Source organism: Epinephelus lanceolatus, chromosome 1 (genome assembly GCF_041903045.1).
Source record: "Epinephelus lanceolatus isolate andai-2023 chromosome 1, ASM4190304v1, whole genome shotgun sequence".
NCBI classification, from domain to species: domain Eukaryota; kingdom Metazoa; phylum Chordata; class Actinopteri; order Perciformes; family Serranidae; genus Epinephelus; species Epinephelus lanceolatus.
Window position 1 is genome coordinate 53,641,637 of NC_135734.1, and position 25,080 is coordinate 53,666,716.

A 25,080-nucleotide genomic window follows, 5' to 3' on the forward strand; every position below is an offset into this window, starting at 1 on the left:
ACACCAAATTGATAGTCTGAATAAAATCATCCTGATATTGAGCTGTGTTAGAAATTAACAGCTGCGCCGAAACCTAGTGTCCCTCTTTAAAAAACAAAAAGGAAAATCCCTCAAACACCATGAAGTGTAGACATGATAGGCTACTTTCCACATTTCCAGCAGCAAAGCTGTCAATTAGGCCCATTATCTTTAACAGGGAGCATTTCCTCCAACAAAAAAAAAACCATTGGCACTAATTAATGGTGCTATTAAGTGTCCGCAAATGATCAGTTTCTTTCTTATGAAGGGGTGGGATGAAAGTTCGACTTCTTTCCACTGCGTTTTGAACAATCTTTTCATTGTCTGTTGTTGTTGCTTTCTTTTCTTTTTTAATGTTCAAAATAAAATTTCAAATCAAAATCAATCAAATTAATTAAACTTCCCGTCATGACTGGGCTGCATTTCTGTCAGCGGAGTCATTTTTTTCCGAACAGCTGATTGGCCAGTGGGTGGTGCTTTTTATAGAATTAGATTCAACCCTGAACTTACCCTGCTCCGGAGCAGGATAGCCATTCAGAGTAAGTTACCATGGTGATCTACCCCGATAAGAACTGAACCGGCTTCGTGAGACCGAAAACCCAGGGTTAACCCTGAAGTTACCTCACTAAGACAAAATCCTGCTTCGTGATACAGGCCCCTGATTAGTTTATAAATTGTTTCTATAGTAACCAGAACTGATCATCCTGATGATCATCCTAAGGTGTCATCGCACAGACAGGAAACAGCATGTAGGTTTAACCATTTGGTGACCGATTGATCAGAAGACCTAATTATGGCCTGAATAAAACAAAAAGCCTTTGCTGTCATTGTGATACACCAAAATACGAGCTCTGTCACCAAAAGACACACACACAGTAATGATGAAGATAAATAATATAAAAACATTGTAAACATGAGGCAGGTGTACTGAGACAGGTGTACTGAGTAGGGGTACTGAGACAGGTGTACTGAGTGGGGGTATTGAGAGAGGTGTACTGAGGCAGGTATACTGAGTGGGGGTACTGAGACAGGTGTACTGAGTGGGGGTATTGAGACAGGTGTACTGAGACAGGTGTACTGAGTGGGGGTACTGAGACAGGTGTACTGAGGCAGGTGTACTGAGTGGGGGTGTTGAGACAGGTGTACTGAGACAGGTGTACTGAGTGGGGGTACTGAGACAGGTGTACTGAGGCAGGTGTACTGAGGCAGGTGAACTGAGTGGGGGTACTGAGACAGGTGTACTGAGTGGGGGTACTGAGGCAGGTGAACTGAGTGGGGGTACTGAGACAGGTGTACTGAGACGGGTGTACTGAGTGGGGGTACTGAGACAGGTGAAATGAGACAGGTGTACTGAGAGGTGTACTGAGACGGGTGTACTGAGTGGGGGAACTGAGACAGGTGTCCTGAGTGGGGGTACTGAACAGGTATACTGAGACAGGTGTACAGAGAGGTGTACTGAAACAGGTGTACTGAGGCAGGTGAACTGAGTGGGGGTACTGAGACAGGGATATTGAGGCAGGTGTACTGAGACAGGTGTACTGAGGCAGGTGAACTGAGTGGGGTGTACTGAGACAGGTGTACTGAGTGGGGGTACTGAGACAGGTGTACTGAGGCAGGTGAACTGAGTGGGGGTACTGAGACAGGTATACTGAGGCAGGTATACTGACACAGGTGTACTGAGACAGGTGTACTGAGAGGTGTACTGAGACAGGTGTACTGAGTGGGGGAACTGAGACAGGTGTACTGAGACAGGTGTACTGAGTGGGGGTACTGAACAGGTATACTGAGACAGGTGTACTGAGAGGTGTACTGAGACAGGTGAACTGAGTGGGGGAACTGAGACAGGTGTACTGAGACAGGTGTACTGAGTGAAGGTACTGAACAAGTGTACTGAGACAGGTGTACTGAGAAGAGAAGTGTACTGAGACAGGTGTACTGAGTGGGGGAACTGAGACAGGTGTACTGGGTGGGGGAACTGAGACAGGTGAACTGAGTGGGGGAACTGAGACAGGTGGACTGAGGCAGGTGAACTGAGTGGGGGTACTGGAACAGGTGTACTGAGTGGGGATACTGAGACAGGTGTACTGAGACAGGTTTACTGAGGCAGATAAACTGAGTGGGGGTACTTAGACAGGTGTACTGAGGCAGGTGAACTGAGTGGGGGTACTGAGACAGGTGTACTGAGACAGGTGTACTGAGGCAGGTGAACTGAGTGGGGGTACTGAGACAGGTGTACTGAGACAGGTGTACTGAGGCAGGTGAACTGAGTGGGGGTACTGAGAAAGGTGTACTGAGGCAGGTGAACTGAGTGGGGGTACTGAACAAGTGTATTGAGACAGGTGAACTGAGACAGGTGAACTGAGTGGGGGTACTGAGACAGGGATACTGAGGCAGGTGTACTGAGTGGGGGTACTAACACAGGTGTACTGAGACAGGTGAAATGAGACAGGTTTACTGAGAGGTGTACTGAGACAGGTGTACTGAGTGGGGGAACTGAGACAGGTGTACTGACACAGGTGTACTGAGGCAGGTAAACTGAGTGGGGGTACTGAGACAGGGATACTGAGGCAGGTGTTCTGAGACAGGCGAACTGAGACAGGTGTACTGAGACAGGTGTACTGAGTGGGGGAACTGAGACAGGTGTACTGAGGCAGGTGTACTGAGACAGGTGTACTGAAGGGGGTATTGAGACAGGTGTACTGAGTGGGGGTACTGAGACAGGTTTAGTGAGGCAGGTGAACTGAGTGGGGGTACTGAACAGGTGTACTGAGACAGGTGAAATGAGACAGGTGTACTGAGACAGGTTTACTGAGTGGGGGAACTGAGACAGGGGTACTGAACAGGTGTACTGAGGCAGGTGAACTGAGAGGTGTACTGAGACAGGTGTACTGAGTGGGGAACTGAGACAGATGTACTGAGTGGGGGAACTGAGATAGGTGTACTGAGGCAGGTGAACTGAGTGGGGGTACTGAGAAAGGTGTACTGAGGCAGGTGAACTGAGTGGGGGTACTGAACAAGTGTATTGAGACAGGTGAACTGAGACAGGTGAACTGAGTGGGGGTACTGAGACAGGGATACTGAGGCAGGTGTACTGAGTGGGGGTACTAAGACAGGTGTACTGAGACAGGTGAAATGAGACAGGTTTACTGAGAGGTGTACTGAGACAGGTGTACTGAGATAGGTGTACTGAGTGGGGGTACTGAATAGGTGTACTGAGAGGTGTACTGAGACAGGTGAAATGAGACAGGTGTACTGAGAGGTGAACTGAGGCAGGTGAACTGAGTCGGGGTCCTGAGACAGGTGTACTGAGGCAGGTGAACTGAGTGGGGGTACTGAACAGGTGTACTGAGACAGGTGAAATGAGAGGTGTACTGAGACAGGTGTACTGAGACAGGCGTACTGAGGCAGGTGTACTGAGACAGCTGTAGTGAGACAGGTGTACTGAGACAGGTGTACTGAGTGGGGGAACTGAGACAGGTGTATTGAGTGGGGATACTGAGACAGGTGAACTGAGACAGGTGTTCTGAGGCAGGTGTACTGACACAGGTGTACTCAGTGGGGATACTGAGACATGTGAACTGAGACAGGTGTACCGAGGGGGGATACTGAGACAGGTGTACTGAGGTACGCGTACTGAGACAGGTGTACTGAGGCAGGTGAACTGAGGCACGTGTACTGAGACAGGTGCACTGAGACAGGTGCACTGAGGTATGTGTACTGAGACAGGTGCACTGAGGCAGGTGTACTGAGACAGGTGAAAAGAGGCAGGTGTACTCGGCAGGTGTACTGAGACAGGTGTACTGAGGCAGGTGTACTAGGCAGGTGTACTGAGACTGATGTAGTGAGGCAGGTGTACTGATAAAGGTGTACTGAGACAGGCGCACTGAGGCAGGTGTACTGAGTGGGGGAACTGAGACAGGTGTACTGAGGCAGGTGTCCAGAGACAGGCGTACTGAGGCAGGTGTACTGAGACAGGTTTACTAAAGCAGATGAACTGAGTGGGGGTACTTAGGCAGGTGTACTGAGGCAGGTGAACTGAGTGGGGGTACTGAGACAGGTGTACTGAGACAAGTGTACTGAGTGGGGGTACTGAACAGGTGAACTGACAAAGGTGTACTGAGACAGGTATACTGAGGCAGGTATACTGAGACAGGTGTATTGAGTGGGGATACTGAGACAGGTGAACTGAGACAGGTGTTCTGAGGCAGGTATACTGACACAGGTGTACTCAGTGGGGATACTGAGACATGTGAACTGAGACAGGTGTACCGAGGGGGGATACTGAGACAGGTGTACTGAGGTACGCGTACTGAGACAGGTGAACTGAGGCAGTTGTACTGAGACAGGTGCACTGAGACAGGTGCACTGAGGTACGTGTACTGAGACAGATGCACTGAGGCAGGTGTACTGAGACAGGTGAACAGAGGCAGGTGTACTCGGCAGGTGTACTGAGACAGGTGAACTAAGGCAGCTGTACTGAGACAGGTGTACTGAAGCAGGTGTACTGAGACAGGTGAACAGAGGCAGGTGAACTGAGGCAGGTGTACTAGGCAGGTGTACTGAGACAGGTGTACTGAGGCAGGTGTACTGAGACAGGTGAATTGAGGCAGGTGTACAGAGGCAAGTGTACTAGGCAGGTGTACTGAGACAGGTGTAGTGAGGCAGGTGTACTGAGACAGGTATACTGAGGCAGGTATACTGAGACAGGTGTATTGAGTGGGGATACTGAGACAGGTGAACTGAGACAGGTGTTCTGAGGCAGGTATACTGACACAGGTGTACTCAGTGGGGATACTGAGACATGTGAACTGAGACAGGTGTACCGAGGGGGGATACTGAGACAGGTGTACTGAGGTACGCGTACTGAGACAGGTGAACTGAGGCAGTTGTACTGAGACAGGTGCACTGAGACAGGTGCACTGAGGTACGTGTACTGAGACAGATGCACTGAGGCAGGTGTACTGAGACAGGTGAACAGAGGCAGGTGTACTCGGCAGGTGTACTGAGACAGGTGAACTAAGGCAGCTGTACTGAGACAGGTGTACTGAAGCAGGTGTACTGAGACAGGTGAACAGAGGCAGGTGAACTGAGGCAGGTGTACTAGGCAGGTGTACTGAGACAGGTGTACTGAGGCAGGTGTACTGAGACAGGTGAATTGAGGCAGGTGTACAGAGGCAAGTGTACTAGGCAGGTGTACTGAGACAGGTGTAGTGAGGCAGGTGTACTGAGACAGGTGAACTGAGGCAGATGTACTGAGATAGGTGTTCTGAGGCAGGTGTACTAGGTAGGTGTACCTAGACAGGTGTACTGAGACAGGTGAATTGAGGCAGGTGTACTAGGCAGGTGTATTGAGACAGGTGTAGTTAGGCAGGCGTACTGAGACAGATGTACTGAGGCAGGTGAACTGAGGCAGGTGTACTGAGTAGGGGCACTGAGGCAGGTGTACTAGGCAGGTGTACTGAGACAGGTGAACTAAGGCAGCTGTACTGAGGCATGTGTACTGAGACAGGTGAACTGAGGCAGGTGTACTAGGCAGGTGTACTGAGACAGGTGTACAGAGTCAGGTGAACTGAGTCACGTGTACTAGGCAGTTGTACTGAGACAGGTGAACTGAGGCAGGTGTACTAGGCAGGTGTACTGAGACAGGTGTACTGAGGCAGGTGAACTGAGGCAGGTGTACTAGGCAGGTGTACTGAGACGGGTGTACTGAGACAGGTGAACTGAGGCAGGTGTACTGAGACAGGTGAACTAAGGCAGCTGTACTGAGACAGGTGTCCTGAGTGGGGGTACTGAGGCAGGTTAACTGAGGCAGGTGAATTGAGGCAGGTGTACTGAGGCAGATGTACTGAGACAGGTGAACTAAGGCAGCTGTACTGAGACAGGTGTCCTGAGTGGGGGTACTGAGGCAGGTGTACTGAGACAGGTGTACTAGGTAGGTGTACTGAGACAGGTGTACTGAGGCAGGTGTATTGAGGCAGGTGTACTGAGACAGGTGTACTGAGGCAGGTGTACTGAGGCAGGTGTACTGAGACAGGTGTACTGAGGCAGGTGAACCGAGGCAGGTGTACTGAGGCAGGTGAACTGAGACAGGTGAACTGAGGTAGGTGTACTGAGATAGGTGAACTGAGGCAAGTGTACTGAGACAGGTGTACTGAGGCAGGTGAACTGAGGCAGGTGTACTGAGATAGGTGAACTGAGGCAAGTGTACTAAGGCAGGTGAACTGAGGCAGGTGTACTGAGGCAGGTGAAATGAGGCAGGTGTACTGAGACAGGTGTACTGAGGCAGGTGAACTGAAGCAGGTGTACTGTGACAGGTGATCTGAGACAGGTGTACTGAGGCAGGTGAACTGAGGCAGGTGTACTGAGACAGGTGAACTGAGGCAGGTGTACTGCGACAGGTGAACTGAGACAGGTGTACTGAGGCAGGTGAACTGAGGCAGGTTTACTGAGTGGGGGTACTGAGGCAGATGTACTAGGAACGTGTACTCTAACCCTAGAGACAATCTGAGGAGGAGAAATAAATTTTGATAAAAGTTCCTGACTGAAGTTATGAAGAGATTTCTTCAAATTACATTTTAAATATCTTGTTCAGCATAAACAACCAATGCCCTGAGACACAAATATAATTTATTCACTCCATCTAATCACAGTGTCAGAATCTTTTTGTACTTTTGAGTTCGATGCCTCTTTAACTGATCAAACACCTGATAAAATACCAACAGAAATCTGGTCCCGCTGTCTTTTAGTAGTTTAATGACTACCAGATAAAAATTCATTTCTGACACTATTAAAGATTTTTTAGTGTTTGTAAACAGGTTTAATCATCACTGTATATATATATATATATATATATGTATACAGCTTTTTCACTTTTTAATGTGTAGATGATTTAGAGGTTGGTGGGTGTTTTTACTGTGATAAACATTTCCCACTAAAATCTACTCACACATCTCAAGATCAAACAGTCGGAATCCTCCTTCAAGTGCACTCCAAGCAAAGCAGCTGCTCCTCTCATCTGGCTTAAAGTCAGGTCCTGAATATTTTAACTGCTGCTGAAATAAGTTAAACATAACACAACATAAGTCCTCTTTGTTCATTACGTCCCTTTTTAGTTTAAGGTCACTTAGAACTTTTTATTTCTAAATGATTTTATTCCTTCATACCTTGACTTGACACTCTGAACGGCGAACTGTTAAAGACAACCGGATGAAGTATCACTTCCAGATTTTTATAGTTTCAGCTTGCGAAGGCGGAGTCGGCGGTGTTACTGCTATTCATAGAAAGCAGTTTAATCTTTAAGCACCTTTTCAAGCTTTTAGGTGCTTGTGTTTAAAATCCAGTAGTTGTCGCTGTTGTTTATCACTTTTCAAACCCAATCTGTGCTCTCTGTGAATACAGGTTGATCTTCTAGTATGCTGACCTACAACAAGATTATCATTACTCACTGTAATTATATCACCGTCTCCACATTTAAGACTAGACTTAAGACTTTCCTCTTTGATAAAGCTTATAGTTAGGGCTGGCTCAGGCTTGCCCTGTACCAGCCCCTAGTTAGGCTGACTTAGGCCTAGTCTGCTGGAGGACCCCCTATAATACACCGGGCACCTTCTCTCCTTCTCTCTCTCTCTCTCTCTCTCTCATATTCTATTACTGCATCTTGCTAATTCGACCATTCTGGATGTCACTAACTCGGCTTCTTCTCCGGAACCTTTGTGCTCCACTGTCTCTCAGGTTAACTTGTATTGCAGTGGTGCCTGGATAGTGTGACGTGTGTGGTTGTGCTGCTGCCGTGGTCCTGCCAGATGCCTCCTGCTGCTGCTGCCATCATTAGTCATTAGTCATACTTCTACTGTTATTATACACATATGACTATTGTCACACATGTTAAGGTCTGGTTACATTTAGGCACAAAAACCACTTGGTTAGTGTTAGGAAAAGATCATGGTGTGGGTTAAAATGAAAAAGAAAGTGACAAACACATAAGCCGTGAGCCTGCTTCACCTCAGGCCTTTCCCAGCTGACCCAGAGCCGGTCGCGGCGCACCATCAAGGTAGAAATACGCCCGCCGGGAGCCGTTCAACACCGCAGACAGTCGGACCAATGGGCTGTCAGACCAATGACATGGACCCCTCCTTCCAACTGTCGTCTATCTCATCGTGTTCTGATAATACGGACCAATGACCTTTAGAGGGGACGTGGCTTAGCACAGCACGTAAACAGACCTAACTCTATCACTGTTGAGCCAATCATCATGCAGGATATGCTTCACCTGTCTAACCCTGACCACAGTTTCCTGTCTCAGGTCACTGTGAACACGTGAGAGTTCATTTTAAAACCTGTTGAACAAACAGAAGTTTTCTATGCTCAAATGTTCCTGCAGAGGTTTGTAGTGACCTTTTTGTTTATCTCATGGAGGATAAACATGTGTGTAATTGGTTCCACATCGTACCACTGGTTTCACTGGTTTCACACTGGCCCACAGGAACAGAACATGATGACTTTCAGCAAGTAAACAAGAATTTATAACATTTAAAAATTAAACTTAATTAAAAAGTTTAATAAAGAAAAACATTTCTTTGAGTTTTATTAAAAAACTCGTCCACAGAAAAATTTGATCACAAAATTACAAAGATTTTAATGTTATTATTTGTCACAACATAAACAATGTTCAGTACACACATATCAATCAATCAATCAATTTTATTTATAAAGCCCAATATCACAAATCACAATTTCCCTCACAGGGCTTTACAGCGTACGACATCCCTCTGTCCTTAGGACCCTCACAGCTGATCAGGAAGAACTCCACATACCGGTATATGTCAGTGTGTATATAGTGACTGACTGACTGACTGTGTGTGTGTGTGTGTGTGTTTTGAGGCTGTCTTTGGGATCGTCCTTTGCTGATATGTTTTTAATATATTACAGTTTTTCTCAGTCGCTTTGGTACATTTCTCAAATCATCCTCGACATTTGCAAAACAGTAAGTGCATTTCTCAAAACAATTCGTACAAATAGCAAAACAACCATGGATTACCTGAAAAAGCCAGTCTCTTGCTCAAAATCCTTAGTTCATCTCTCAAAAGTAAATATCTGTGTCAATGAATATGTCAGTGCCATGAGAATGACAAGTCCTTGTGTGATTGTGTACGGATAAGACAGTCAAATTGCTTAGTCATGTTGTCAATATAACAGTGTACTCTGGAGGGATGTTCTGATGTAAACTATGACTAAAGTTTTGATGACAATCATTGTAAATTGTAAGGTACACCTTAGTGTATGTGGGAGATTGATTGAAGAGACTGGACAAGATTCAAATTTACGCTTTTACTGTTTGTACTGTAATTTGTTGACAGACCATGTCATTGCGATACAGAAAGGAAAAGACAGCACTGCAGAGCACAAAGAAAAAACTCCTCCGCCATGCAGCCTCTCTCCTCTTCCTCTTCTTTTTCTCTCTGGCTGTTGACCCCGTCCAATTCCTTGTCCTTCCATTGTCAGACATTGTAACATTGTGTTGTGTTTCAGCTATATATATATACTTGCCAGCTGATGGTTCATGAGATGCACCTTTGAGCTATTTCAGAAAACTGGTAAATCATTGGTTGAGCTAATGCTTCACACATTTCCCTTCGTTAGAGAAAGTCAGGATTCACCTGGGAGCAATTTACCAGTTCAGGACAGATTTAGAAAAAAAGTCTAATGGAAATGTACAGTATAGAAATATGCTTGACATATTATGACAACTTATTCAACCATTTTGCACGTAAAGACTTATGTGATGATCTAATGCCTAAATGTTGTGGGGGTGAGACTATTCAACAGAGACCCATTATAATACATTTTGATCAACATGACATAAGCAATTGATAATGTAGGAAAGAGCAGAGAATTGTACATACTCATTTGCATGGATGTACCAAAGCATTTGCAACTTGTTCAAAGAAATGAGAAACTGCTTTTTTGATGTGCACAAGTGACACAATGATGTGAAGATTGAAGAAGTAGTTTTCAATCAATCAATCAGTTTTATTTATAAAGCCCAATATCACAAATCACAATTTGCCTCACAGGGCTTTACAGCATACGACATCCCTCTGTCCTTATGACCCTCGCAACGGATAAGGAAAAACTCCCCAAAAAAAACCCTTTAACGGGGAAAAAAACCCAAAAAGTTTTGAGAATTTCAATTCTGATCTGAGAAATGTACCAACGCGACTGAGAAAAACTGTAACATCTTGTTATATGTCGTGTTCACACAGTGAGTTATATGTCCACAGTGTCTATAAATATATCTGTAGATGTTTACATGTTTACATGTTGGTCTCTGTCTGATTGGCACCTGATATCATTTCTCTCAGTCCTTTGGTGAAGTGAAGATTTGCTCCAATCACAATGAAACCCTGCAGAGAGGTAAACAACATCGCATGGTACAGAGGACAACCAGTCAGAATAAGGCATCATATAAACACACACACACACACAACACACACACACACACACACACACACACACACAGGTTAATGTTTATGGTGTACAAACTTACATTGTGATATTCAACAACCTCCTCAATGAAATCCATCCCATCAGCCAGAGGGATCTGAACTCCTCGCTTCGTCCAGTCTGAACACAAACACACACACACACACACACACACACAGTCAGCGTCTCCGTTTTTCACAGTAAAACAAGTTTTATAAATGAATCTGATTCTTACTGTTGATTAAAGGAACGACTGACATCTGCAACATCGTCTTCAGAGGAGCCTGAAGAGGAATCAACTACAGAGAGACAGGGAGACAGACAGAGAGACAGACAGACAGTGAGACAGACAGAGACAAAGAGACAGAGTGAGAGAGAGAGAGAGAGAGACAGACAGACAGACAGACAGACAGACAGGGAGACGGGGAGACAGACAGATAGACAGACAGAGACAAAGAGACAGACAGAGAGAGAGAGACAGACAGGGAGACAGACAGACAGTGAGACAGACAGAGACAAAGAGACAGAGTGAGAGAGAGAGAGAGAGAGACAGACAGACAGACAGACAGGGAGACGGGGAGACAGACAGATAGACAGACAGAGACAAAGAGACAGACAGAGAGAGAGAGACAGACAGGGAGACAGACAGACAGACAGACAGATAGACAGAGACAAAGAGACAGACAGAGAGACAGACAGAGAAAAAGAGAGACAAAGAGACAGACAGGGAGACAGACACAGACACAAAGAGACAGAGAGAGAGACAGACAGGGAGACAGGCAGAGAGACAGACAGTGAGACAGAGACAAAGAGACAGACAGAGAGACAGAGAGACAGACAGAGACAGACAGTGAGACAGACAGAGAGACAGAGACAAAACGACAGAGACAAAGAGACAGACAGAGAGACAGACAGACAGACAGAGACAAAGAGACAGACAGAGAGACAGGCAGAGAAAAAGAGACAGACAGTGAGATAGACAGAGAGAGAGACAGAGACAAAGAGACAGACAGAGAGACAGACAGAGAAAAAGAGAGACAAAGAGACAGACAGGGAGACAGACACAGACACAAAGAGACAGAGAGAGACAGACAGGGAGACAGGCAGAGAGACAGACAGTGAGACAGAGACAAAGAGACAGACAGAGAGACAGAGAGACAAACAGAGACAGACAGTGAGACAGACAGAGAGACAGAGACAAAACGACAGAGACAAAGAGACAGACAGAGAGACAGACAGAGAGACAGACAGACAGACAGACAGACAGAGACAAAGAGACAGACAGAGAGACAGACAGAGAAAAAGAGACAGACAGTGAGATAGACAGAGAGAGAGACAGAGACAAAGAGACAGACAGAGAGACAGAGAGACAGACAGAGACAAAACGACAGACAGGGAGACAGACACAAAGAAACAGACATGGAAACAGACAGAGAGACAGACAGACAGAGACAAAGAGACAGACAGACAGACAGACAGAGCGACAGACGGACAGAGACACGCAGAGACAGAGAAAGACAAACAGAGTGAAAGACAGAGAGAGAGAGAGAGAGAGACAGACAGAGAAACAGGTTAGTGTGTATTCCATCTCTGTAATGTTATAGGTTGTGGTAAAGTTGTGGTAAAGTTGTAGTATCAGGTGAAACACACTCACTGCCAAAGACTCCAGAGCCGACTGATTGGAGAAGATTTTAAACCTGAAAGAAAAACATTGGTCCAGTCAGGTGGTGATGTCATTTCAAACAAAATACTGATGTCACTTCCTTTCAGTTTGTGATTCAGATTTTGAAAGACTGGAAAACAAGGACCAGACCACAGAGGAGGACCATCCATCCATCCATCCATCCATTTAACCATTTAACATTTAGTCATCCACCATTCATTCACTCATCGATCCATTTATTCATCCATCCATCCATCCATTTAACCATTTAACATTTAGTCATCCACCATTCATTCACTCATCGATCCATTTATTCATCCATCCATCCATCCATTTAACCATTTAACATTTAGTCATCCACCATTCATTCATTCATCGATCCATTTATTCATCCATCCATCCATCCATTTAACCATTTAACATTTAGTCATCCACCATTCATTCACTCATCGATCCATTTATTCATCCATCCATCCATCCATTTAACCATTTAACATTTAGTCATCCACCATTCATTCACTCATCGATCCATTTATTCATCCATCCATCCATCCATTTAACCATTTAACATTTAGTCATCCACCATTCATTCATTCATCGATCCATCCATTTAACCATTTAATCATCCACCATTCATTCATTCATCGATTCATTTATTCATCCATCCATCCATCCATTAATCCATCCACCATTCATTCATCCATCCATCCATCCATCCATTTATTTATTCATTCCATTCATTGTGGGTCTGCCCCGGGGCCTCCTACCAGCTGGACTAGGAGGATCCTGATCAGATGTTGAACCACCTCAACATGAAGGAGCAGCGGCTCTACTCCGAGCTCCCTCCAGATGTCTGACTCCTCCCCCTATCTCTAAGGCTGAGCCCAGACACCCTACAGAGGAAACTCATTTCAGACGCTTGTATCTGTGACCTCATTCTTTCAGTCACTACCCATAGCTCATGACCATAGGTGAGGGTTGGGACGGAGATGGTCATAAGGGGGTCATAAGGACAGAGAAATGTCGTATGCTGTAAAGCCCTGTGAGGCAAATTGTGATTTGTGATATTGGGCTTTATAAATAAAATTGATTGATTGAATTGAGATGGACCAGGAAATGGAAAGCTTTGGCTTCTGGCTCAGCTCCCTCTGAACCACGACGGTCTAGCACAGTGCCTGCATCACTGCCGATGCCGCGCCAAACACGCTCCATTCTACCCTCGCTGTGAACAAGACCGGGACAAACTCCTTCTCTTGGGACAGTAACTTTCTCCCAAACCAGAGGGAACAATCCACCAGTCTCCAGCAGAGAACCATAACCTCAGACTGTGGGGAGCTGACTCTGCAGACCACCCCAGGTCATGCTGGAAGTCACTGTGTGATGAAGCCAACAGAACACATTAATTCTGAGGTCCCCAAACCGGAGAAGTTTCCGGTATTACCTGTGTCCAGAACAAGCAGACAGCAGCCTCAACCTGACTACCAGGTGACATCAGAGACATGCAGCCCAAACTGACCAATCACAGCTCTTGTGATAATGACAAGGTACGTCTGTAATCTGTGTGGGTGTTGATATACCTGCGGAGGTCAGCATGAACAGCCAGACGTTTCCCCTTCATAGAAACTTTGGCGTTAAACTTTGACTCCTGCAGGAGGACAGAAACATGAGACAATAAAACAGTTTAAACTGGAACCAGGTCAGGTGATGGTGTTTGTAGCTTTGGTCTGAACCAGGAACCAGTTTGTTATCACCTCCTACCGCTGAACGCTTCGAGCTACAGAAACATTCAAACATTAAAATGTTCAGTTCTTTAAGAACATGCAGGATGTCACGTTTCATTCTTCCAGCATTAACACTTTTTAAAATATGAAGCTTTTAATGAGTTTTATTTTATACTGTGATTCAACACTTTGACGTGTGCTCGTTAATGAGAACATGTTTGATTCCTGCAGGTCAGACTGATGTTTGAAACTGGAACCACTCACACCTTCATCATCTTCATCACCTATGTCTGTGTGTCTGTGTGTGTGCGTGCGTGCGTGCGTGTACCATGGTCATGCTGCTCAGCTGGACCGGAGGCTGACCTGGAGGCAGGACCATCACCTTGACGATGGCTGTCATCACGACTGTCGCCCCCGATGTCTTAATGGAGGTTTTTGGAGGAGAGTTGACCGCGAGCTGCAGGGACAGTGGAGCCTCCACCAGAGCTGGGTTCTACCAAGAACACGGAGTACATGAGGCAGCTATACAGAGTGCTGTAGTGCCACCCTGAGTTCTACTGCAAGCACAGAGAGAACATGAGGCAGTAATACAGAGTACTGTAGTACCACCCTGAGTTCTACTGCAAGCACAGAGAGAACATGAGGCAGTAATACAGAGTACTGTAGTACCACCCTGAGTTCTACTGAGGTCAGAGAGAACATGAGGCAGCTATATAGAGTACTGTAGTACCACCCTGAGTTCTACTGCAAGCACAGAGAGAACATGAGGCAGTAATACAGAGTACTGTAGTACCACCCTGAGTTCTACTGCAAGCACAGAGAGAACATGAGGCAGTAATACAGAGTACTGTAGTACCACCCTGAGTTCTACTGAGGTCAGAGAGAACATGAGGCAGCTATATAGAGTACTGTAGTACCACCCTGAGCTCTACTGCAAGCACAGAGAGAACATGAGGCAGTAATACAGAGTACTGTAGTACCACCCTGAGTTCTACTGAGAATACAGAAAACATGAGGCAGCTATACAGAGTACTATAGTACCACCCTGAGTTCTACTAAGAACAGAGAGAACATGAGGCAGTAATACAGAGTACTGTAGTACCACCCTGAGTTCTACTGAGAGCACAGAGAGAACATGAGGCAGTTATACAGAGTACTGTAGTACCACCCTGAGTTCTAGTGAGAGCACAGAGAGAACATGAGGCAGCTATACAGAGTACTGTAGTACCACCCTGAGTTCTACTGAGAGCACAGAGAGAACATGAGGCAGTTATACAGAGTACTGTAGTACCACCCTGAGTTCTACTGAGAACAGAGAGAGAGAGAACATGAGGCAGTTATACAGAGTACTGTAGTACCACCCTGAGCTCTACTGAGAGCACAGAGAGAACATGAGGCAGTTATACAGAGTACTGTAGTACCACCCTGAGTTCTACTGAGAACAGAGTGAACATGAGGCAGTTATACAGAGTACTGTAGTACCACCCTGAGTTCTACTGAGAGCACAGAGAGAACATGAGGCAGTTATACAGAGTACTGTAGTACCACCCTGAGTTCTACTGAGGTCAGAGAGAACATGAGGCAGCTATACAGAGTACTGTAGTACCACCCTGAGTTCTACTGAGAGCACAGAGAGAAGATGAGGCAGCTATACAGAGTACTGTAGTACCACCCTGAGTTCTACTGAGAACACAGAGAACATGAGGCAGTAATACAGAGCACTGTAGTACCACCCTGAGTTCTACTGAGAACACAGAGAACATGAGGCAGCTATACAGAGTACTGTAGTACCACCCTGAGTTCTACTGAGAGCACAGAGAGAACATGAGGCAGTAATACAGAGTACTGTAGTACCACCCTGAGTTCTACTGAGAACAGAGAGAACATGAAGCAGCTATACAGAGTACTGTAGTACCACCCTGAGCTCTACTGAGAGCACAGAGAGAACATGAGGCAGTAATACAGAGTACTGTAGTACCACCCTGAGTTCTACTGAGAGCACAGAGAGAACATGAGGCAGTAATACAGAGTACTGTAGTACCACCCTGAGTTCTACTGAGAGCACAGATAGAACATGAGGCAGCTATACAGAGGACTTGTTACTAGATCCTGTCTTGTTAATACATGTCACTAACTCGGCTTCTTCTCCGGAGCCTTTGTGCTCCACTGTCTCTCAGATTAACTCATATCACAGCGGTGCCTGGACAGCGTGACGTGTGTGGTTGTGCTGCTGCCGTGGTCCTGCCAGATGCCTCCTGCTGCTGCTGCCATCATTAGTCATTAGTCATACTTCTACTGTTATTATACACATATGATTATTGTCACACATGTATACTGCCAGATATTAATACATACATTCAACACATTATACCACAGTAGCCAGAATTATAATTATAATATTATTACATTCATTAATGTTGTTGTAAGCTACTGTCATTACCGTCTGTCCTGCATCTCTCTCTGTCTCTCTCTCTCTCTCTCTCTCTCTCTGTCTGATTGTGTCATATGGATTACTGTTAATTTATTATGCTGATCTGTTCTGTACGACATCCATTGCACATCTGTCCGTCCTGGAAGAGGGATCCCTCCTCAGTTGCTCTTCCTGAGGTTTTTCCCGTTTTTTCCCAGTTAAAGGGTTTTTTGGGGAGTTTTTCCTGATCAGTTGTGAGGGTCCTAAGGACAGAGGGATGTTGTATGCTGTAAAGCCCTGTGAGGCAAATTGTAATTTGTGATATTGGGTTTATAAATTAAATTGAATTGAATTGTAGTACCACCCCAAGTTCCACTGAGAATACAGAGAGAACATGAGGCAGTAATATAGTAGTCTCGCTCACCAGACCTTTCTCAAGAAAAGAAAGGTCTGGCTGGGCTGACTCTCACTTTCAGATTGGAGGAAAAAACAACCCGTCTGCTTGTATTTCTTTCAACCAATCACAATTGTTCTGGCCGGTGCCACAGCAGCGGTGCACTTGCAAAAATATTGCCGGGGGGAAACAGGTTTTGGTGTAACACGCCCACAAAAATATCGTCTACAGGATGCGAACCATGGCAGAAAAATGGCTACATCCCCGCAAGATCAAACACCACAAAAGTTAGTAAAGGACGTGTTGGAAACGGTTGAAAACTGCTACACAACCAGAGGTGGTAGGACGGGACTTCAGCGGGTGGCTCGGTCTGCCCAATGAGAGGCTGATCTATGCAGCAAACTTCCGCCCACTCAGACTAGTAATATAGAGACAACCTTGATCCTGCTGACATGTCAAGCAATCAATCAATCAATTTTATTTATAAAGCCCAATATTACAAATCAGTTTGCCTCAGAGGGCTTTACAGCATACGACATCCCTCTGTCCTCAGGACCTTCTACTGTGTCTCAATTGTGTTTATGTGTCTGTACTGTGTCTTTACTGCGTCTCTACTGTGTTTCTGCTGTATTTGTGTCTCTACTGTGTTTATGTGTCTCTACTGTGTCTCTCCTGTGTTTATGTATCCCTACTGTGTCTGAAAATACAAATAAATATGGTGAATCTGCCAAAGTGAACCCAGCAGATACCTGCCACCTGACCATGCCCACCTTACCTGCTGGGTAAGGGGCGGAGACTATAAATTGTTTGTTCACCCCTCAGTTCATCCTTTGCACTCCCTGCCAGCACATGTATCCTGATTTGTGTGCGTCCTCAAGTTAACGTGAGTGGTCAATTCATCATTTTGATTGTTTCCTTTTATGCCTTTTGTGGTGGCTTTGCTGACATGTGCTCTGCTACCCTACTCTCTTTGTTCCCAGACATGTGCCAGGAGCCATGTAAGATTGTTTGTCGCTTGACCATTTTACTATTTAGTTGTGGATTGTATATTCACCCATACTTATTTGTTGTTTATTGTTTAATTGACCACTCCGTTGTTTGTCTGTAATTATATTGTCTCTTTGCTTATCCTTTTTCTGATGCAGCACACGAAAATAAGCTGTGACAACGACAGAAAGATCAAATCAAAGATAAATAAAAGCTACTGGTGTTGCATTGAAATCTGCCTTCTCCCTTGCCTAATTCCATCATTCCACTCCTTGCCATTGATGTCTTCTGACCGAGACTCTGTTTGCTCACCACACACTCACTCTCCCCGAACCACATCACCCCTACAGTTCCTTCAGTGTCTCTACTGTGTCTCTACTGTGTTTATGTATCTCTACTGTGTCTCTACTGTGTTTATGTATCTTTACTGTGTATCTACTCTGTCTCTACTGTGTTTATGTGTCTCTACTCTGTCTCTACTGTGTTTATGTGTCTCTACTGTGTTTATGTATCTCTACTGTGTCTCTACTGTTTCTGCTGTTTTTGTGTCTCTACTGTGTCTCTACTGTGTTTTTGTATCTCTACTGTGTCTCTACTGTCTCTATTGTGTTTCTGCTGTGTTTATGTGTGTCTACTGTGTATCTACTGTGTCTCTACTGTCTACATTGTGTTTCTGCTGTGTTTGTGTGTCTCTATTGTGTATCTACTGTTTCTATTGTGTTTCTGCTGTGTTTGTGTGTCTCTATTGTGTCTCTACTGTCTCTATTGTGTTTCTGCTGTGTTTATGTGTCTCTACTGTATTTATGTGTCTACTATGTTTCAGCTGTGTTTGTGTTTCTACTGCGTCTCTACTGTGTCTCTACTGTGTTTCTGCTGTTTGTGTCTCTACTGTTTCAGCTGTGTTTGTGTCTCTACTGTGTCTCTACTGTGTTTATGTGTCTCTACTGCGTCTCTCCTCTGTCTTTACTGTGTATCTACTGCATCTCTACTGTGTCTCTAATGTGTCTTTACTGTGTTCTGTAGTGTTTGTGTTCACCAGCATCATGATGGTTCCGAAGTAGGTGGTTCTCAGCAACATCTCAAGGTCTTTGGGCATCTGAAGGATGAGAAGACACAAACAGTGAAGGTCAGATGAGATAAAGTCAGTTATCAGGACTAATAACTCAAGCTGGTTTTGGGGGTCTATAGAGGATTTGAGGGTCTGTGGTGGTTCTGGAGGTCTGTGATGGTTTTTGGTGGGTGTATTTATTTTGGGGGTCCGTAAAGATTTTGGAAGTTTCTAGGTTTTGTATGTTAATTATTGAGGACTCTGATGGTTTTGACCCTGTGGTGGTTTCCAGGGTCCGTGGTAGTTTTGACGGTTTATAGTGATTTAGGGTCTACAGTGGTTTTGGGAGTCTGTGGTGGTTCAGACCTTCTCGTTGACGATGTGGATCTGGAAGATTCCTGCTCTGTAGTAAGAAAACATCCCGCTGTCGAAGAAGAACTCAGACAGAGCGAGGTAGACCATCCGGTCGTACTCTCTGATCACCGGGTCAACAGCGTAGTTCGCCAACGTGTCGTTTGGATCAGAGAGGTCGAAGAACATCCCCTGCAGAGACACACACATGTTAACGTCCCCTTAAGATCTGACCCTGTGTGAACATAGAAAATCAGAGGAACCGTCTGACCCTGAAGTTCATATCGAGGCTCTGAGACGTCACAATCGGATCATTGATCAGAGAATAATCGATCCCAATATACTGATCAACCTCCGTCCTCACAGGGATCGTCTCCAACATGGAGTTCACGTGGACCACAGCAGCGTGGTTCAGAGCAGGACAGATCTGAGAGACAGACAGGGCAGACATAAGGGTCAGAGACAGAGACAGAGAGACAGGTCAGATACAGAGACAGAGAGACAGGTCAGATACAGAGGCAGATAGACAGGCCAGAGACAGACAGGTTGGAGACAGACAGGTCAGAGACAGACAGGACAGAAACAGGTAGGTCAGAGACAGACAGACATGTCAGAGACAGACGGGACAGAGACAGAGACAGACAGTGACAGACAGAGACACAGACAGACAGAGACAGGACAGAGGCAGACAGGACAGACACAGACAGGTCAGCGGCAGAGACAGAGAAAATGGTCAGAGACAGACAGGACAGAGACAGACAGAGACAGAGACAGGGACAGACAGGACAGAGACAGGATAGACAGGACAGAGACAGACAGGTCAGAGACAAAGAGAAAGAGACAGACAGACAGACAGGTCACAGATTGACAGGACAGAGACAGACAGACAGGTCAGAGACAGACAGGACAGAGACAGACAGAGACAGGGACAGACAGAGACAGACAGGACTAACCCCTCTTAGTACACTCATAACAAAACTCCTGTTACTAGCTAGATGATGTATTTTGTTCCAGTGGATTAAAGACAAACCCCCAACAGTAACGCAGTGGTACAGAGAAATTTATAAGGTCTTACCAATGGAAAGCTTCTCTGCTACCTTAGGGGGGAACAATACTTTTTTTTTTTTAAAAAAATCTGGCAACCAATTTTAGAGCATCTGCCATATGAAATCTCAGACTTACTACAGAGGGGTGGATTAACTCTCAGAATGAATTCCAATTGATTTTGTAATTTTAATTTAAGAATGTATCTTCTCATCAACACCCTTTTCCTTGAAAACTTGTGACCTAACACAGGAATGGAGTAAATTTTTCTTTTTTGCTATGCTTGTCCTGTGATGTATATTGTCAATGCTGCCATTTTGCTATGATTTGTGATTCAGGTGCTGTCATGCTTGTTTGTTTGTTTGTTTGTCTTTCTTTCTGTTGTCCTGTTTTGTTTTTCTGTTTCCTTTTGCATTCTGAAAATTAAAATCAATATATATATATATATATATATATATATATATTTAGATAGAAAGATCAGAGACAGAGAGACAGGACAGAGATAGAAAGATCAGAGACAAAGAGAAAGAGACAGACAGACAGGACAGAGACAGAGACAGAGACAGACAGGACAGAGATAGGAAGATCAGAGACAAAGAGAAAGAGACAGACAGGTCAGAGATTGGCAGGACAGAGACAGAGACAGACAGGACAGAGACAGAGACAGAGACAGACAGGACAGGACAGACAGGACAGAGACAGACAGGTCAGAGATAGAAAGATCAGAGACAAAGAGAAAGAGACAGGCAGACAGGTCAGAGATTGGCAGGACAGAGGCAGAGACAGAGAGATAGGACAGAGATAGAGACCTTTTGATTGAGGAGGAAGCGCATGCCTGTTGTCAGAAAACTCGCCAGGAAGTCGTAAACTCTCCTGAAAGACAAGTCGAGACAAAACGGCGCGGTGAGACATCAGTTACAATTGATCAGTGATGGATGATCATTGATCAGATGTTATCTATCAGTGATTGTTGATTAGTAATGTATGAGTCAGGGAATCGTACCCAAGTGTCCCGCTGAACTTGGCCCTCATCTTTGACACTTTGGCGTCACAGGTGATGTTATTGATCTTCAGTCGTCCCTGATCATCTCTTATCAGGTTCAGAGCTGTGTTGATGTTCACGCCTTCCGCCGACGCGTTGATGTTCCCCGTGTCATAACTGACACACAGACAGCATGATCATCATCATCATCATCATCATCATCACTATGATTGAATCATATTTGGTTGGGGGGGTTAGTTGTGTTTCAGTTCCGCAGTAGAACCCGGAGAGTCATAATATTGTTCTATACGTTTAATGATTATGGTTCTAATAATGTTCTGTAGGAGGAACTGTGAGAGTCATGATGATCTAACTCTGAGAACCTCACACAGTTGTGAGTGTTGTGTCTGAGAACTTTGCCACGAGGTAAATCTCTTCTGTAGACATGTTCTGGTGAGATCAGTGTTCTGGTGTGTTCTGCTGAGATCAGTGTTCTGGTGAGATCAGTGTTCTGGTGTGTTCTGCTGAGATCAGTGTTCTGGTGAGATCAGTGTTCTGGTGTGTACTGCTGAGATCAGTGTTCTGGTGAGATCAGTGTTCTGGTGTGTTCTGGTGAAATCAGTGTTCTGGTGAGATCAGGGTGCTGAAGACATGTTCTGGTGAGATCGGGGTGCTGTTTGAGACAGCTGGTGGTTAGTGCTGAGTCAGGGTTCTGGAGGAAACTAACAAGAACCAGTAGAGGATCCGTCGGTGGAAACTCAGTGAGATCGAAGAGTTCTGAACATCAAACATTAAACCGACTTCAGGGATGAACTGCAGGTCGGCATGAGTCAGATTCAACTCAGTGATCTTCACACTGAAGACAGACGACACAGAGAGGACGTTAGTACACACCCAGTTCATAAAGTACTTCATACTGAAGTACAAATACTACACTAGTACAGTTATACTAAACTACTACATTAATACTACACTTCAACATTATTACTACACTACTACATTACAACTACACCACCACATTAATACCACACTTCAACATTAATACTATACTAATACATTAACACCACACTACTGCATTAACACTACACTACTACATTAATACTACACTTCAACATTAATACTACACTACTACATTAAAACTACACTACGGCCTAGATACAGCCTTAGCGTCAGACCTGTTAAAGTTTTTTAAGTTTAAGTTTATTTCCTTTATTAATCCCCCTGAGGAGAAATTCAATGTTTTCACTCTTGCTTGTCAATTACACATAGGTCCGAAAGACACACACATGCACAAACAGGACCTATACATGCACAAATTGGAGAGATGTCAGAGTGAGGGGGCTGCCCTTGGTGAGGCGCCCCGAACAGTTGGGGGGTTCAGTGCCTTCGGCACCTCGGCAGTGCCCAAGAGGTGAACTGGCACCTCTCCAGCCAACAGTCCACGCTCCATATTTTGGTCCGGACGGGGACTTGAACAGGCGACCCTCCGGTTCCCAACACAAGTCCCTATGGACTGAGCTACTGCCGCCCCTAAAATGTAATTGAACCGGCATCCTTTCGAGTGCAAAGTTAGTCCACTAAACAAGCTTTTTCTCCACAAAGACCGCCTCATATCGTTAGGATAAATGTTAGAGCACATATAGAAAACAACATGTAAACGTGTTGTCTTACCTTGCCGGTGTGGTGCCATGTTTGTTGTTTACCATTTAGCTAAGGCTGCAACCGGTCCCATTCCTTGCAACAGAGGTATTCCTCTTCTGTGGGCATTGGGGTACAGCATTCACAGGTAACGTTACACCACCAATCTCCAGAGCTAAAGCCTTCCAGCAGCCATTCCTCCTCTGTCGTCCTCTACCTGTTGTTCCTCTCTCTCTCTCTCTCTCTCTCCTCTTCTGTTCTTCAATTTCATGCAGCTCTTCCTCAGTGTATTCTGACTTAAATAAATAAGGGTGGCCATCGACTCTCGATGTGGAAAGCCTATATACTAACATTCCACATTTAGGTGGTCTTCAGAGTTGTCTTACCTTACGCTGTGTTTACCATTTACCTCTGATTCCCAAAGCGCGGCTGAAATATCGCGAGAACAAGCAGCGACCCTAACCCTAACCCAGTATCTTGAAAAGTTCATTCATTTATTTTATAAAAGATTTATAGAATAATGGCTGACTTTTTGCCAGACTTCGACTTTGTGGAGGAGGAATTTGATTTTTCAGAGTTTTTTGGCCGCCCTTATTTATTTGAGCCAGAATACACTGACGAAGAGCTTCGTGAAATTGAAGAATGGAGGAGGAGAGAGAGAGAGGCGCAACAGGTAGAGGACGACAGAGGAGGAATGGCTGCTGCAAGGCTGCGTAGCTCTGGAGATTGGTGGTGTACCTGTGAATGCTGTGCCCCAGTGCCCACAGAAGAGGAATACCTCTGTTGCAAGGAATGGGACCAGTTGCAGCCTTAGCTAAATGGTAAACAACAAACATGGCACCACACCGGTAAGGTAAGACAACACGTTTACATGTCGTTTTCTATATGTTCTCTGACATTTATCCTAACGATATGAGGCGGTCTTTGTGGAGAAAAAGCTTGTTTAGTGGACTAACTTTGCACTTGAAAGGATGCCCGTTCAACTACATTTTAACAGGTCTGACGCTACGGCTGTATGTAGGCTAACGGCTAACATGCTAACTATTATTTCTATGTCACTAGTGACTTGAAACAAATTTAGGACGATAGGAGACAGGTTGAAATAAACTGAAATTTCCCTTTAATATTACACTTCAACACTGATACCACACTTCAACATAAATACCACACAACTACATTAATACTACACTACTACATTAATACTACACTTTAATATTAATACTATACTACTACATTAATACTACACAACTACATTATTACCACACAACTACATTAATACTACACTTCAACATTAATACTACACTACTACATTAATACTACACTTCAACATTAATTCTACACTTCAACATTAGTACTACACTACTACATTAATACTACACTTCAACATTAATTCTACACTTCAACATTAATACTACACTTCAACATTGATACTACACGTTAACATTAATACTACACTTCAACACTGACACTACACTTCCACATTAATACTACATTTCAACATTAACACTACACTACTACATTAATACCACGCAACTACATTAATACTACACTTCAACATTAATACTACACTGCAACATTAATACTACACTTCAGAATTAATACTACACTACTACATTAATACTACACTTCAATATTAATACTACACTACTACATTAATGCTACACTTCAACATCAATACTACACGTCAACATTGATACTACACTTCAACATTAATGTTAGTGTACTAACTGTTCTACACTACTATAACACTACTACATTAATACTACAATAATTGTACACTATCCACTACGACACTACTACATGAATACCACATGACTAAACTATAATATTACTACATTGATACTACACAACTACATTACTAAAACAGTACTACTACTACTACACCGCTACACTACTACTACATTACTACACTACTCCTACACTACTGCCTTATCCGCTGTGAGGGTCCAAAGGGCAGAGGGATTTCATATGCTGTAAAGCAAATTGTGATTTGTGATATTGGGCTTCATAAATAAAATTGATTGATTGATTGAGTGATTAACACTACACTACTGAACTAATACTACACTTCAGAATTAATACTACACTTCAACATCAATACTACACTTCAACATTGAGACTACACTTCAACATTAATACTACATTTCAACATTAATACTACACTACTACATCAATACTACACTTAAACATCAATACTACACTTCAACATTGATACTGAACTACTATATTAATAGTACACTAATTATACACTAATCCACTATGACACTACTACATGAATACCACACTACTAAACTATATTACTACATTGATACTACACAACAACAGTACTACTACTACTACTA

General features: G+C 44.4%; 1 protein-coding gene across 2 annotated transcripts in view; it reads right to left on the reverse strand.

Moving 5' to 3' along the window:
* Window positions 1–8,628: 8,628 nt before the first annotated feature.
* pltp (phospholipid transfer protein) overlaps window positions 8,629–25,080 on the reverse strand; it is a 31,736-nt gene continuing 15,284 nt past the window's right edge. For both annotated transcript variants that reach the window (XM_078172169.1, XM_033626921.2), the window contains exons 4-15: window positions 21,828–21,956; window positions 21,122–21,277; window positions 20,928–20,991; window positions 19,346–19,501; window positions 19,090–19,266; window positions 18,712–18,771; window positions 14,213–14,377; window positions 13,741–13,808; window positions 12,155–12,197; window positions 10,736–10,799; window positions 10,565–10,641; window positions 8,629–10,421 (exon numbers count right to left, since the gene is read on the reverse strand). In XM_078172169.1, the coding sequence (XP_078028295.1) occupies window positions 10,332–10,421; window positions 10,565–10,641; window positions 10,736–10,799; window positions 12,155–12,197; window positions 13,741–13,808; window positions 14,213–14,377; window positions 18,712–18,771; window positions 19,090–19,266; window positions 19,346–19,501; window positions 20,928–20,991; window positions 21,122–21,277; window positions 21,828–21,956 (1,249 nt within the window). In that variant the 3' untranslated portion in view covers window positions 8,629–10,331. The remainder of the gene's footprint in view (window positions 10,422–10,564; window positions 10,642–10,735; window positions 10,800–12,154; window positions 12,198–13,740; window positions 13,809–14,212; window positions 14,378–18,711; window positions 18,772–19,089; window positions 19,267–19,345; window positions 19,502–20,927; window positions 20,992–21,121; window positions 21,278–21,827; window positions 21,957–25,080) is intronic.